The sequence below is a fragment of the Petromyzon marinus genome, chromosome 80 (genome assembly GCF_048934315.1).
Source record: "Petromyzon marinus isolate PM22_M1 ecotype Great Lakes invasive population chromosome 80, UKy_Petmar_22M1.pri1.0, whole genome shotgun sequence".
Lineage (NCBI taxonomy): Eukaryota > Metazoa > Chordata > Hyperoartia > Petromyzontiformes > Petromyzontidae > Petromyzon > Petromyzon marinus.
This window is the reverse complement of record NC_133746.1, coordinates 11,269,991-11,285,082: the sequence shown is the minus strand read 5'-3', so window position 1 is coordinate 11,285,082 and position 15,092 is coordinate 11,269,991. Positions and strand designations below refer to the sequence as shown.

General features: G+C 47.2%; 1 protein-coding gene across 1 annotated transcript in view; it reads right to left on the bottom strand.

Moving 5' to 3' along the window:
- Window positions 1-6,851: 6,851 nt before the first annotated feature.
- The window catches only part of METTL15 (methyltransferase 15, mitochondrial 12S rRNA N4-cytidine), a 41,001-nt gene continuing 32,760 nt past the window's right edge, over window positions 6,852-15,092 (bottom strand). The window contains exons 8-9 of the mRNA XM_076057256.1: window positions 12,433-12,557; window positions 6,852-7,188 (exon numbers count right to left, since the gene is read on the bottom strand). Of these exons, the coding sequence (XP_075913371.1) occupies window positions 6,987-7,188; window positions 12,433-12,557 (327 nt within the window). The 3' untranslated portion in view covers window positions 6,852-6,986. The remainder of the gene's footprint in view (window positions 7,189-12,432; window positions 12,558-15,092) is intronic.

Here is a 15,092-nt window from a genome sequence, read left to right as displayed (position 1 = left end):
ATCTTCCCGTTCTTCCATTCCCCCTCCACTCGTCAATTTCAATCTGAATCTTCCCGTTCTACCATTCCTCCCCACTCATCAATTTCAATCTGAATCTTCCCGTTATTCCATTCCTCCCCACTCATCAATTTCAATCTGAATCTTCCCGTTATTCCATTCCCTCCCCACTCGTCAATTTCAATCTGAATCTTCCCGTTATTCCATTCCCCCTCCACTCATAAATTTCAATCTGAATCTTCCCGTTCTTTCATTCCACCTCCACTCGGCAATTTCAATCTGAATCTTCCCGTTATTCCATTCCTCCCCACTCGTCAATTTCAATCTGAATCTTCCCGTCATTCCATTCCTCCCCACTCATCAATTTCAATCTGAATCTTCCCGTTCTCCATTCCTCCCCACTCGTCAATTTCAATCTGAATCTTCCCGTTCTGCCATTCCTCCCCACTCATCAATTTCAATCTGAAACTTCCCGTTCTTCAATTCCTCCTCCACTCATCAATTTCAATCTGAATCTTCCCGTTATTCCATTCCTCCCCACTCGTCAATTACAATCTGAATCTTCCCGTTAATCCATTCCTGCCCACTCGTCAATTTCAATCTGAATCTTCCCGTTAATCCATTCCTCCACACTCGTCAATTTCAATCTGAATCTTCCCGTTATTCCATTCCTCCCCACTCGTCAATTACAATCTGAATCTTCCCGTTAATCCATTCCTCCCCACTCGTCAATTACAATCTGAATCTTCCCGTTAATACATTCCTCCCCACTCATCAATTTCAATCTGAATCTTCCCGTTCTACCATTCCTCCCCACTCATCAATTTCAATCTGAATCTTCCCGTTATTCCATTCCTCCCCACTCATCAATTTCAATCTGAATCTTCCCGTTATTCCATTCCCTCCCCACTCGTCAATTTCAATCTGAATCTTCCCGTTATTCCATTCCCTCCCCACTCGTCAATTTCAATCTGAATCTTCCCGTTCTTCCATTCCCCCTCCCCACTCGTCAATTTCAATCTGAATCTTCCCGTTATTCCATTCCTCCCCACTCATCAATTTCAATCTGAATCTTCCCGTTATTCCATTCCCTCCCCACTCGTCAATTTCAATCTGAATCTTCCCGTTATTCCATTCCTTCCCCACTCGTCAATTTCAATCTGAATCTTCACGTTCTTCCATTCCCCCCTCCCCACTCGTCAATTTCAATCTGAATCTTCCCGTTATTCCATTCCCCCTCCACTCGTCAATTTCAATCTGAATCTTCCCGTTCTTCCATTCCCTCTCCACTCTTCAATTTCAATCTGAATCTTCCAGTTCTTACATTCCCCCTCCACTCATCAATTTCAATCTGAATCTTCCCGTTATTCCATTCCTCCCCACTCATCAATTTCAATCTGAATCTTCCCGTTATTCCATTCCCTCCCCACTCGTCAATTTCAATCTGAATCTTCCCGTTATTCCATTCCCTCCCCACTCGTCAATTTCAATCTGAATCTTCCCGTTCTTCCATTCCCCCTCCCCACTCGTCAATTTCAATCTGAATCTTCCCGTTATTCCATTCCCCCTCCACTCATCAATTTCAATCTGAATCTTCCCGTTCTTTCATTCCACCTCCACTCGGCAATTTCAATCTGAATCTTCCCGTTATTCAATTCCTCCCCACTCGTCAATTTCAATCTGAATCTTCCCGTTCTCCATTCCTCCCCACTCGTCAATTTCAATCTGAAACTTCCCGTTATTCCATTCCTCCCCACTCGTCAATTTCAATCTGAATCTTCCCTTTCTTCCATTCCTCCTCCACTCGTCAATTTCAATCTGAATCTTCCCGTTCTTCCATTCCTCCCCACTCGTCAATTTCAATCTGAATCTTCCCGTCATTCCATTCCTCCCCACTCATCAATTTCAATCTGAATCTTCCCGTTCTCCATTCCTCCCCACTCGTCAATTTCAATCTGAATCTTCCCGTTCTGCCATTCCTCCCCACTCATCAATTTCAATCTGAAACTTCCCGTTCTTCAATTCCTCCTCCACTCATCAATTTCAATCTGAATCTTCCCGTTATTCCATTCCTCCCCACTCGTCAATTACAATCTGAATCTTCCCGTTAATCCATTCCTCCCCACTCGTCAATTTCAATCTGAATCTTCCCGTTAATCCATTCCTCCACACTCGTCAATTTCAATCTGAATCTTCCCGTTATTCCATTCCTCCCCACTCGTCAATTACAATCTGAATCTTCCCGTTAATCCATTCCTCCCCACTCGTCAATTACAATCTGAATCTTCCCGTTAATCCATTCCTCCCCACTTGTCAATTTCAATCTGAATCTTCCCGTTAATCCATTCCTCCACACTCGTCAATTTCAATCTGAATCTTCCCGTTCTACCATTCCTCCCCATTCATCAATTTCAATCTGAATCTTCCCGTTCTTCCATTCCCCCTCCACTCGTCAATTTCAATCTGAATCTTCCCGTTCTTCCATTCCCCCTCCACTCATCAATTTCAATCTGAATCTTCCCGTTCTTCCATTCCCCTCCCCACTCGTCAATCTCAATCTGAATCTTCCCGTTATTCCATTCCTCCTCCACTCGTCAATTTCAATCTGAATCTTCCTGTTCTTCCATTTCTCCCACTCATCAATTTCAATCTGAATCTTCCCGTTATTCCATTCCTCCCCACTCGTCAATTTCAATCTGAATCTTCCCGTTCTTCCATTCCTCCTCCACTCATCAATTTCAATCTGAATCTTCCCGTTCTTCCATTCCCCTCCCCACTCGTCAATTTCAATCTGAATCTTCCCGTTATTCCATTCCTCCCCACTCGTCAATTTCAATCTGAATCTTCCCGTTCTTCCATTCCTCCTCCATTCGCAATTTCAATCTGAATCTTCCCGTTAATCCATTCCCCCTTTCCACCCGTCAATTTCAATCTGAATCTTCCCGTTATTCCATTCTCCCCACTCGTCAATTTCAATCTGAATCTTCCCGTTAATCCATTCCCCCCCACTCATCAATTTCAATCTGAATCTTCCCGTTCTTCCATTTCTCCCACTCATCAATTTCAATCTGAATCTTCCAGTTCTTTCATTCCTCACCACTCATCAATTTAAATCTGAATCTTCCCGTTCTTCCATTCCTCCTCCACTCGTCAATTTCAATCTGAATCTTCCCGTTCTTCCATTCCTCCTCCACTCGTCAATCTCAATCTGAATCTTCCCGTTATTCCATTCCCCCTCCACTCGTCAATTTCAATCTGAATCTTCCCGTTCTACCATTCCTCCCCACTCATAAATTTCAATCTGAATCTTCCCGTTCTTCCATTCCCCCTCCACTCATCAATTTCAATCTGAATCTTCCCGTTCTTCCATTCCTCCCCACTCGTCAATTTCAATCTGAATCTTCCCGTTATTCCATTCCCCCTCCACTCGTCAATTTCAATCTGAATCTTCCCGTTCTTCCATTCCCCCTCCACTCTTCAATTTCAATCTGAATCTTCCAGTTCTTACATTCCCCCTCCACTCATCAATTTCAATCTGAATCTTCCCGTTATTCCATTCCTCCCCACTCATCAATTTCAATCTGAATCTTCCCGTTATTCCATTCCCTCCCCACTCGTCAATTTCAATCTGAATCTTCCCGTTATTCCATTCCCTCCCCACTCGTCAATTTCAATCTGAATCTTCCCGTTCTTCCATTCCCCCTCCCCACTCGTCAATTTCAATCTGAATCTTCCCGTTATTCCATTCCCCCTCCACTCATCAATTTCAATCTGAATCTTCCCGTTCTTTCATTCCACCTCCACTCGGCAATTTCAATCTGAATCTTCCCGTTATTCCATTCCTCCCCACTCGTCAATTTCAATCTGAATCTTCCCGTTCTCCATTCCTCCCCACTCGACAATTTCAATCTGAATCGTCCAGTTCTTCCATTCCTCCTCCACTCGTCAATTTCAATCTGAATCTTCCCGTTATTCCATTCCCTCCCCACTCGTCAATTTCAATCTGAATCTTCCCGTTATTTCATTCCTCCTCCAGTCGTCAATTTCAATCTGAATCTTCCCGTTATTCCATTCCTCCCCACTCGTCAATTTCAATCTGAATCTTCCCGTTCTTTCATTCCCCCTCCACTCGTCAATTTCAATCTGAATCTTCCCATTATTCCATTCCCTCCCCACTCATTCCATTCCTCCCCACTCATCAATTTCAATCTGAATCTTCCCTTTCTTCCATTCCTCCTCCACTCGTCAATTTCAGTCTGAATCTTCCCGTTCTTCCATTCCTCCCCACTCGTCAATTTCAATCTGAATCTTCCCGTCATTCCATTCCTCCCCACTCATCAATTTCAATCTGAATCTTCCCGTTCTCCATTCCTCCCCACTCGTCAATTTCAATCTGAATCTTCCCATTCTGCCATTCCTCCCCACTCATCAATTTCAATCTGAAACTTCCCGTTCTTCAATTCCTCCTCCACTCATCAATTTCAATCTGAATCTTCCCGTTATTCCATTCCTCCCCACTCGTCAATTACAATCTGAATCTTCCCGTTAATCCATTCCTCCCCACTCGTCAATTTCAATCTGAATCTTCCCGTTAATCCATTCCTCCACACTCGTCAATTTCAATCTGAATCTTCCCGTTATTCCATTCCTCCCCACTCGTCAATTACAATCTGAATCTTCCCGTTAATCCATTCCTCCCCACTCGTCAATTACAATCTGAATCTTCCCGTTAATCCATTCCTCCCCACTCGTCAATTACAATCTGAATCTTCCCGTTAATCCATTCCTCCCCACTTGTCAATTTCAATCTGAATCTTCCCGTTAATCCATTCCTCCACACTCGTCAATTTCAATCTGAATCTTCCCGTTCTACCATTCCTCCCCACTCATCAATTTCAATCTGAATCTTCCCGTTCTTCCATTCCCCCTCCACTCGTCAATTTCAATCTAAATCTTCCCGTTCTTCCATTCCCCCTCCACTCATCAATTTCAATCTGAATCTTCCCGTTAATCCATTCCTCCACACTCGTCAATTTCAATCTGAATCTTCCCGTTCTACCATTCCTCCCCACTCATAAATTTCAATCTGAATCTTCCCGTTCTTCCATTCCTCCTCCACTCGTCAATTTCAATCTGAATCTTCCCGTTCTTCCATTCCTCCTCCACTCGTCAATCTCAATCTGAATCTTCCCGTTATTCCATTCCCCCTCCACTCGTCAATTTCAATCTGAATCTTCCCGTTCTACCATTCCTCCCCACTCATAAATTTCAATCTGAATCTTCCCGTTCTTCCATTCCCCCTCCACTCGTCAATTTCAATCTGAATCTTCCCGTTCTTCCATTCCTCCCCACTCGTCAATTTCAATCTGAATCTTCCCGTTCTACCATTCCTCCCCACTCATCAATTTCAATCTGAATCTTCCCGTTATTCCATTCCTCCCCACTCATCAATTTCAATCTGAATCTTCCCGTTATTCCATTCCCTCCCCACTCATCAATTTCAATCTGAATCTTCCCGTTATTCCATTCCCTCCCCACTCGTCAATTTCAATCTGAATCTTCCCGTTCTTCCATTCCCCCTCCCCACTCGTCAATTTCAATCTGAATCTTCCCGTTATTCCATTCCCCCTCCACTCATAAATTTCAATCTGAATCTTCCCGTTCTTTCATTCCACCTCCACTCGGCAATTTCAATCTGAATCTTCCCGTTATTCCATTCCTCCCCACTCGTCAATTTCAATCTGAATCTTCCCGTTCTCCATTCCTCCCCACTCGTCAATTTCAATCTGAAACTTCCCGTTATTCCATTCCCCCTCCACTCATCAATTTCAATCTGAAACTTCCCGTTATTCCATTCCTCCCCACTCGTCAATTTCAATCTGAATCTTCCCGTTCTTCCATTCCTCCCCACTCGTCAATTTCAATCTGAATCTTCCCGTTATTCCATTCCCCATCCACTCGTCAATTTAAATCTGAATCTTCCCGTTCTTCCATTCCTCCCCACTCGTCAATTTCAATCTGAATCTTCCCGTTCTTCCATTCCTCCCCACTCGTCAATTTCAATCTGAATCTTCCCGTTATTCCATTCCCCCTCCCCACATCAATTTCAATCTGAATCTTCCTGTTATTCCATTCCTCCTCCACTCGTCAATTTCATTCTGAATCTTCCCGTTATTCCATTCCTCCTCCCCACTCGTCAATTTCAATCTGAATCTTCCCGTTCTCCATTCCCCCTCCACTCGTCAATTTCAATCTGAATCTTCCCGTTATTCCATTCCTCCCCACTCATCAATTTCAATCTGAATCTTCCCGTTATTCCATTCCCCATCCACTCGTCAATTTCAATCTGAATCTTCCCGTTATTTCATTCCTCCTCCACTCGTCAATTTCAATCTGAATCTTCCCGTTATTCCATTCCCCCTCCACTCGTCAATTTCAATCTGAATCTTCCCGTTAATCCATTCCTCCCCACTCGTCAATTTCAATCTGAATCTTCCCGTTAATCCATTCTCCCCACTCGTCAATTTCAATCTGAATCTTCCCGTTCTTCCATTCCTCATCCACTCATCAATTTCAATCTGAATCTGCCCGTTATTCCATTCCTCCTCCCCACTCGTCAATTTCAATCTGAATTGCGATTCGAAGCTTTCGTGACTGCAAGGATTCATCTCCTTTGGTTCTTTCAGTAATCCGACCCTCGTCAGCGAGGCGGGGCCTCATCATCATAACGGCCCGCATCAGCATAATCGCACCCACTCGCACACGTTACTACGATTATCTCTCGAATTAGCATAATTCACGCGCATAATTACATCGATTGGCATAATTTCGGATGATTACGCAAAACTTTCAAATTTCATTTACATTTCTGTTTATTTCCATAAAAATTTTCACAACCGACACACAACACACAACAACAACAACGCAGCCGCCGCAGCCGCAGCCACCACCGCAGCCGCAGCCACCGCCACCCGCGCCAGCGTCTCCATTCACAGCTTCACGGCCGCCCTGAGCTTGGCGGATCGAGCGCGCGGGTTAACGCGGAGCTCCTCCTCGCCGGGGTACACCACGGCGGGCGACGACAACGCCCGGAACTTCCTCCTGGTCCTCGTCGCCGCAGTCACCTCCTCCTCCTCCTCCAGCACCTCGTCGTCATCGCCGTACGGGAAGCGTCCCTGCCTGTCCCTCCGGCTGGCATCGGGCAGCGGCGCAAGTGAGACGCGCGGGCAAAGGTAAAGAGAGAGAGAGAGTCTTATTCTTGGTCGTTCTTTCGGTGAAGTCCCGTAGAAGGGGAAATAATAAAGTAATAAAATACATATATATATGTGAAACAATAAAATTCTCACGACGTTTCGACTGTAAGGCAAGCAGTCATCATCCGTTGGTTTTTGCGAAACCTGATGATGACGATTGCTGCTTGTGTTGCGGTCGAAACGTCGTGAGAATTTAATTGTTTTATATTTTTATTATTTTATTGTTTCCCTTCAACGTGACTTTACCGAAAGGACCAAGAATTTGAATCGCTGCAGTCACGAAAGCTTTACATCGAAAACAGACTTCTTGGTTATTTCGGTGAAGTCCCGTAGAAGGGGAAATAATAAAGTAATAAAATACATATATATATGAAACAAAATTATCACGACGTTTCGACTGTAAGGCAAGCAGTCGTCATCCGTTGGTTTTTTCGCACCTGATGATGATTGCTGCTTGTGTTGCGGTCGAAACGTCGTGAGAATTTTATTGTTTTAGATTTTTATTATTTTATTGTTTCCCTTCGACGTGACTTTACCGAAAGGACCAAGAATATGAATCGCTGCAGTCACGAAAGCTTTAAATCGAAAAGAGACTTCTTGGTTATTTCGGTGAAGTCCCGTAGAAGGGAAATAATAAAGTAATAAAATACATATATATATAAAACAATAAAATTCTCACGACGTTTCGACTGTAAGGCAAGCAGTCGTCATCCGTTGGTTTTTTTCACACCTGATGATGACGATTGCTGCTTGTGTTGCGGTCGAAACGTCGTGAGAATTTTATTGTTTTATATTTTTATTATTTTATTGTTTCCCTTCGACGTGACTTTACCGAAAGGACCAAGAATTTGAATCGCTGCAGTCACGAAAGCTTTACATCGAAAAGAGACTTCTTGGTTATTTCGGTGAAGTCCCGTAGAAGGGAAATAATAAAGTAATAAAAATATATATAAAACAATAAAATTTACATCATGAGACCTCCTTTGCCAGTAACAAGATATAGTAATAGGTTTTACCCTTTTAACTGGCACAAAAATAAACTGACACCTTTATTCAAGGCATTATGTCTGCAATAACCACAACACAAGCAGTCACAAATGCAAACAAAAAGAGACAACTCTGATAATAAGGACAGTGCCAATATTATTATCAGAGTTGTCTTTTTGTTTGCATTTTGACTGGCTTGTGTTGTAGTTATTGCAGACATGATGCCTTGAATAAAGGTGTCAGTTTTTTGTGCCAGTTAAAAGGGTCAAACCTATTACAACAATAAAATTATCACGACGTTTCGACTGTAAGGCAAGCAGTCATCATCCGTTGGTTTTTGCGAAACCTGATGATGACGATTGCTGCTTGTGTTGCGGTCGAAACGTCGTGAGAATTTTATTGTTTTATATTTTTATTATTTTATTGTTTCCCTTCGACGTGACTTTACCGAAAGGACCAAGAATATGAATCACTGCAGTCACGAAAGCTTTAAATCGAAAAGAGACTTCTTGGTTATTTCGGTGAAGTCCCGTAGAAGGGAAATAATAAAGTAATAAAATATATATAAAACAATAAAATTTACATTATGAGACCTCCTTTGCCAGTAACAAGATATAGTAATAGGTTTTACCCTTTTAACTGGCACAAAAATAAACTGACACTTTATTCAAGGCATCATGTCTGCAATAACCACAACACAAGCAGTCAAAATGCAAACAAAAAGAGACAACTCTGATAATAAGGACAGTGCCAATATTATTATCAGAGTTGTCTTTTTGTTTGCATTTTGACTGGCTTGTGTTGTAGTTATTGCAGACATGATGCCTTGAATAAAGGTGTCAGTTTTTTGTGCCAGTTAAAAGGGCAAAACCTATTACAACAATAAAATTATCACGACGTTTCGACTGTAAGGCAAGCAGTCATCATCCGTTGGTTTTTTTCACACCTGATGATGACTGCTGCTTGTGTTACGGTCGAAACGTCGTGAGAATTTTATTGTTTTATATTTGTATTATTTTATTGTTTCCCTATCAACGTGACTTTACCGAAAGGACCAAGAATATGAATCACTGCAGTCACGAAAGCTTTAAATCGAAAAGAGACTTCTTGGTTATTTCGGTGAAGTCCCGTAGAAGGGAAATAATAAAGTAATAAAATATATATAAAACAAAAAATAAATGATCTCACATTAACACAGCCACTTCAATGCTAAATGCTTCTGTTGATGTGTAAACTCTTTGACTTTCACGTAGCTAATTCTGTGACCAGTCACATGCTCATCACTCACACTAACATCATGCTAATCTCCCAGTTACATGCTAATTTCTGACTTTAACATCCTGCTAATCTCTTAGCACCTTTCAGAGTAACGTTTAATACAATTTCCCAGTTACACGCTCATTTCTCACCTTAACACCCTGCTAATCCAACACGTTAACAACAGCAAACTTCAATGCTAAATGCCTCTGCTGATATGTAAACTCCCTTTGTCAAGGCGCTCCCTTTGTCAAGACGCTGCCGATCTCAGCGGCGTTTCCACTGGAGCGCCGTCGGTCCCGGCAGTTCTGTTCCTTCACCTGAGGAAGGCCCGCTTGTGTTGTGGCCGAAACGTCTGTGAGGATTTCATTCGATGATCTTTCATATTTTTTTTAATTATTTCGTCGTTTCCCTGTCTACGTGGCGGTGACCTTTACCGAAAGAGCCGAGAATGTGAATCCCTGCGGTCACGGGGAAAGCATTAGAACGGAATTTTAAAAGAGGTTCGCGCAGGCCGGGGGCTGAACGATTTTGGAAAAAGGGGGGAAAAATATCGGACTGCGATTATTATTATTATTTTTTTATCCCCGTCTGACAGGAAGCTTCGTGAACGCCGTTCCATTTGCGATTCAATTGCTTCGGGGCGAGCCACAGTTCGGCGCTCACCACGTGGACACATTTCAAAGGCGCGGCGGGTGAGCATAACCCGCGTGACGCCGTCAACGAAACGGGCCGCTCAAGATATTCTAATGCGAGGATGAGAATTGCTTCCAACGTGCAATTCATGGAAAAACGCTTTAATCGAAACGGAACAATCGGACACTGACCAATTGGCAAAGTTAAACAACTAAAGTTGCAATGATGATGATGATAATAATCATAATAATAATAAAAACAATTCCGATAAAAAAAGGCAAGAGGGGTTTTCAAATCGCGAAAAAAATCGCAGCCTTTGCGATTTGCCAATGGCATGGGTTCAAATTGCGATTAATCGATTTCAAAATCGATTAATCGATTTCAAAATCAAAATCGATTAATCGATTTCAAAATCGATTAATCGCTCAGCCCTAACGCAGGCCCCTGTCTCTAACAGGGCTGTAGGGGCAAGTGCTGTTAGTAGCGAGTAGCAGCAGCACCTATACATAGACAAAGATCCCCCGTGTAGCCTCTAGCAGGGCTGTAGGGGCAAGTGCTGTTAGTAGCGAGTAGCAGCAGCACCTACACACAGACAAAGATCCCCCGTGTAGCCTCTAACAGGGCTGTAGGGGCAAGTGCTGTTAGTAGCGAGTAGCAGCAGCATCTATACACAGACAAGGATCCCCCGTGTAGCCTCTAGCAGGGCTGTAAGGGCAAGTGCTGTTAGTAGCGAGTAGCAGCAGCACCTACACACAGACAAAGATCCCCCGTGTAGCCTCTAGCAGGGCTCACTCACTCACTCACCCACCCACTCACTAACCCACCCACTCACTAACCCACCCACCCACTCACTCACCCACCCACCCACCCACTCACCCACCCACCCACCCACTCACCCACCCACCCACTCACTCACCCTCCCACCCACTCACTCACCCACCCACCCACTCACTCACCCACCCACCCACCCACCCACTCACCCACCCACTCACCCACTCACTCACCCACCCACCCACCCACTCACTCACCCACCCACTCACTCACCCACCCACCCACCCACTCACCCACCCACCCACTCACTCATCCAGCCACCCACTCACCCACCCACCCACCCACTCACCCACCCACCCACCCACTCACCCACCCACTCACCCACTCACTCACCCACCCACTCACCCACCCACCCACCCACCCACTCACCCACTCACCCACCCACTCACCCACCCACCCACTCACCCACCCACCCACTCACCCACTCACCCACCCACCCACCCACTCACCCACCCACTCACCCACTCACTCACCCACCCACTCACCCACCCACCCACTCACCCACCCACCCACTCACCCACCCACTCACCCACCCACTCACCCACCCACCCACTCACCCACCCACCCACTCACCCACCCACCCACCCACTCACCCACCCACCCACCCACTCACCCACCCACCCACCCACTCACCCACCCACTCACGCACCCACCCACCCACCCACTCACCCACCCACTCACTCATCCACCCACCCACTCACTCACCCACCCACCCACCCACCCACTCACCCACTCACTCACTCACTCACCCACTCACCCACTCACCTACCCACTCACCCACTCACTCACCCACCCACTCACTCACCCACCCACCCACCCACTCACCCACCCACCCACTCACTCATCCAGCCACCCACTCACCCACCCACCCACCCACTCACCCACCCACCCACTCACCCACCCACTCACCCACTCACTCACCCACCCACTCACCCACCCACCCACCCACCCACTCACCCACCCACCCACTCACTCACTTACCCACCCACTCACACTCACCCACCCACCCACTCACTCACTCACCCACCCACCCACCCACTCACTCACACACCCACTCACTCACCCACTCACTCACCCACCCACCCACCCACTCACTCACCCACTCACCCACTCACTCACTCACCCACTCACCCACTCACCCACCCACTCACTCACCCACTCACTCACCCACTCGCTTACTCACTCACCCACTCGCTTACTCACTCACCAACTCACTTACTCACTCACCCACCCACCCACCCACTCACCCACCCACTAACCCACCCACCCACTAACCCACCCACCCACCCACTCACCCACTCACTCACTCACTCACCCACTCACCCACTCACTCACCCACCCACTCACCCACCCACCCACCCCCTCACCCACTCACCCACTCACCCACTCACTCACTCACCCACCCACTCACTCACTCACTCACCCACCCACCCACTCACTCACCCACCCACTCACCCACCCACCCCCTCACCTCTTCCATATCTTGTGGCGGGTGGCCATATTGTGCTTCTCAGTCATGGGCACGTCCATGATGAATCGCTTCACGATGCGATCCTCCAGGGAGTGGAAGGAAATCGCCACCAGCCGACCTCCGGGCTGGGACATGCGGGGGACACGCGGGGGACACACTCTATGGGTCTCTATGAGTCTCTGTGTGGTGAGTCTATGGGTCTCTGTGTGAGTGAGTCTGTGGGTCTCTGTGTGGTGAGTCTGTGGGTCTCTGTGGTGGTGAGTCTGTGGGTCTCTGTGTGGTGAGTCTGTGGGTCTCTGTGTGATGAGTCTGTGGGTCTCTGTGTGGTGAGTCTGTGGGTCTCTGTGTGATGGGTCTGTGGGTCTCTGTGTGGTGAGTCTGTGGGTCTCTGTGTGGTGAGTCTGTGGGTCTCTGTGTGAGTGAGTCTGTGGGTCTGTGTGGTGAGTCTGTGGGTCTCTGTGTGGTGAGTCTGTGGGTCTCTGTGTGGTGAGTCTGTGGGTCTCTGTGTGATGAGTCTGTGGGTCTCTGTGTGGTGAGTCTGTGGGTCTCTGTGTGATGGGTCTGTGGGTCTCTGTGTGGTGAGTCTGTGGGTCTCTGTGTGGTGAGTCTGTGGGTCTCTGTGTGAGTGAGTCTGTAGGTCTCTGTGTGGTGAGTCTGTGGGTCTCTGTGGTGGTGAGTCTGTGGGTCTCTGTGGTGGTTAGTCTGTGGGTATCTGTGTGGTGAGTCTGTGGGTCTCTGTGTGGTGAGTCTATGGGTCTCTGTGTGATGAGTCTGTGGGTCTCTGTGTAGTGAGTCTGTGGGTCTCTGTGTGGTGAGTCTGTGGGTCTCTGTGGTGGTGAGTCTGTGGGTCTCTGTGGTGGTTAGTCTGTGGGTATCTGTGTGGTGAGTCTGTGGGTCTCTGTGTGGTGAGTCTATGGGTCTCTGTGTGGTGAGTCTGTGGGTCTCTGTGTGAGTGAGTCTGTGGGTCTCTGTGTGGTGAGTCTGTGGGTCTCTGTGTGGTGAGTCTGTGGGTCTCTGTGTGGTGAGTCTGTGGGTCTCTGTGTGGTGAGTCTGTGGGTCTCTGTGTGGTGAGTCTTTGGGTCTCTGTGGTGGTGAGTCTGTGGGTCTCTGTGGTGGTTAGTCTGTGGGTATCTGTGTGGTGAGTCTGTGGGTCTCTGTGTGGTGAGTCTATGGGTCTCTGTGTGAGTGAGTCTATGGGTCTCTATGTGATGAGTCTGTGCGTCTCTGTGTGGTGAGTCTGTGGGTCTCTGTGTGGTGAGTCTGTGGGTATCTATGTAGTGAATCTGTGGGTCTCTATGGGTCTCTGTGTGGTGAGTCTGTGGGTCTATGTGTGGTGAGTCTGTGGGTCTCTGTGTGGTGAGAGTCTGGGTCTCTGTGTGATGAGTCTGTGGGTCTCTGTATGATGAGTCTGTGTGTCTCTGTGTGGTGAGTCTGTGGGTCTCTGTGTGGTGAGTCTGTGGGTCTCTGTGTGGTGAGTCTGTGGGTCTCTGTGTGGTGAGTCTGTGGGTCTCTGTGTGGTGAGTCTGTAGGTCTCTGTGTGGTGAGTCTGTGGGTCTATGTGTGGTGAGTCTGTGGGTCTCTGTGTGGTGAGAGTCTGGGTCTCTGTGTGGTGAGTCTGTGGGTCTCTGTGGTGAGTCTGTGGGTCTCTGTGTGGTGAGTCTGTGGGTCTCTGTGTGGTGAGTCTGTGGGTCTCTGTGGTGGTTAGTCTGTGGGTCTCTGTGGTGGTGAGTCTGTGGGTCTCTCTGTGGTGAGTCTGTGGGTCTCTGTGTGGTGAGTCTGTGGGTCTCTGTGTGGTGAGTCTGTGGGTCTCTGTGTGGTGAGTCTGTGGGTCTCTGTGTGGTGAGTCTATGGGTCTCTGTGTGGTGAGTCTGTGGGTCTCTGTGTGGTGAGTCTGTGGGTCTCTGTGGTGGTGAGTCTGTGGGTCTCTCTGTGGTGAGTCTGTGGGTCTCTGTGTGGTGAGTCTGTGTGTCTCTGTATGATGAGTCTGTGGGTCTCTGTTTGACGAGTCTGTGGGTCTCTGTGTGGTGAGTCTGTGGGTCTCTGTGTGGTGAGTCTGTGGGTCTCTGTGTGGTGAGTCTGTGGGTCTCTATTTGATGAGTCTGTGGGTCTCTGCGTCATGAGTCTGTGTGTCTCTGCGTGGTGAGTCTGTGGGTCTCTGTGTGGTGAGTCTGTGGGTCTCTGTGTGGTGAGTCTATGGGTCTCTGTGTGATGAGTCTGTGCATCTCTGTGTGATGAGTCTGTGTGTCTCTGTGTGATGAGTCTGTGGGTCTCTGTGTGGTGAGTCTGTGGGTCTCTGTGTGGTGAGTCTGTGGGTCTCAATGGGATGAGTCTTTGGGTCTCTGTGTGATGAGTCTGTGGGTCTCTGCGTGATGAGTCTGTGGGTCTCTGTGTGGTGAGTCTGTGTGTCTCTGTATGATGAGTCTGTGGGTCTCTGTTTGACGAGTCTGTGGGTCTCTGTGTGGTGAGTCTGTGGGTCTCTGTGTGGTGAGTCTGTGGGTCTCTGTGTGCTGAGTCTGTGGGTCTCTATTTGATGAGTCTGTGGGTCTCTGCGTGATGAGTCTGTGGGTCTCTGTGTGGTGAGTCTGTGGGTCTCTGTGTGGTGAGTCTGTGGGTCTCTATGTAATGAGTCTATGGGTCTCTGTATGATGAGTCTGTGTCTC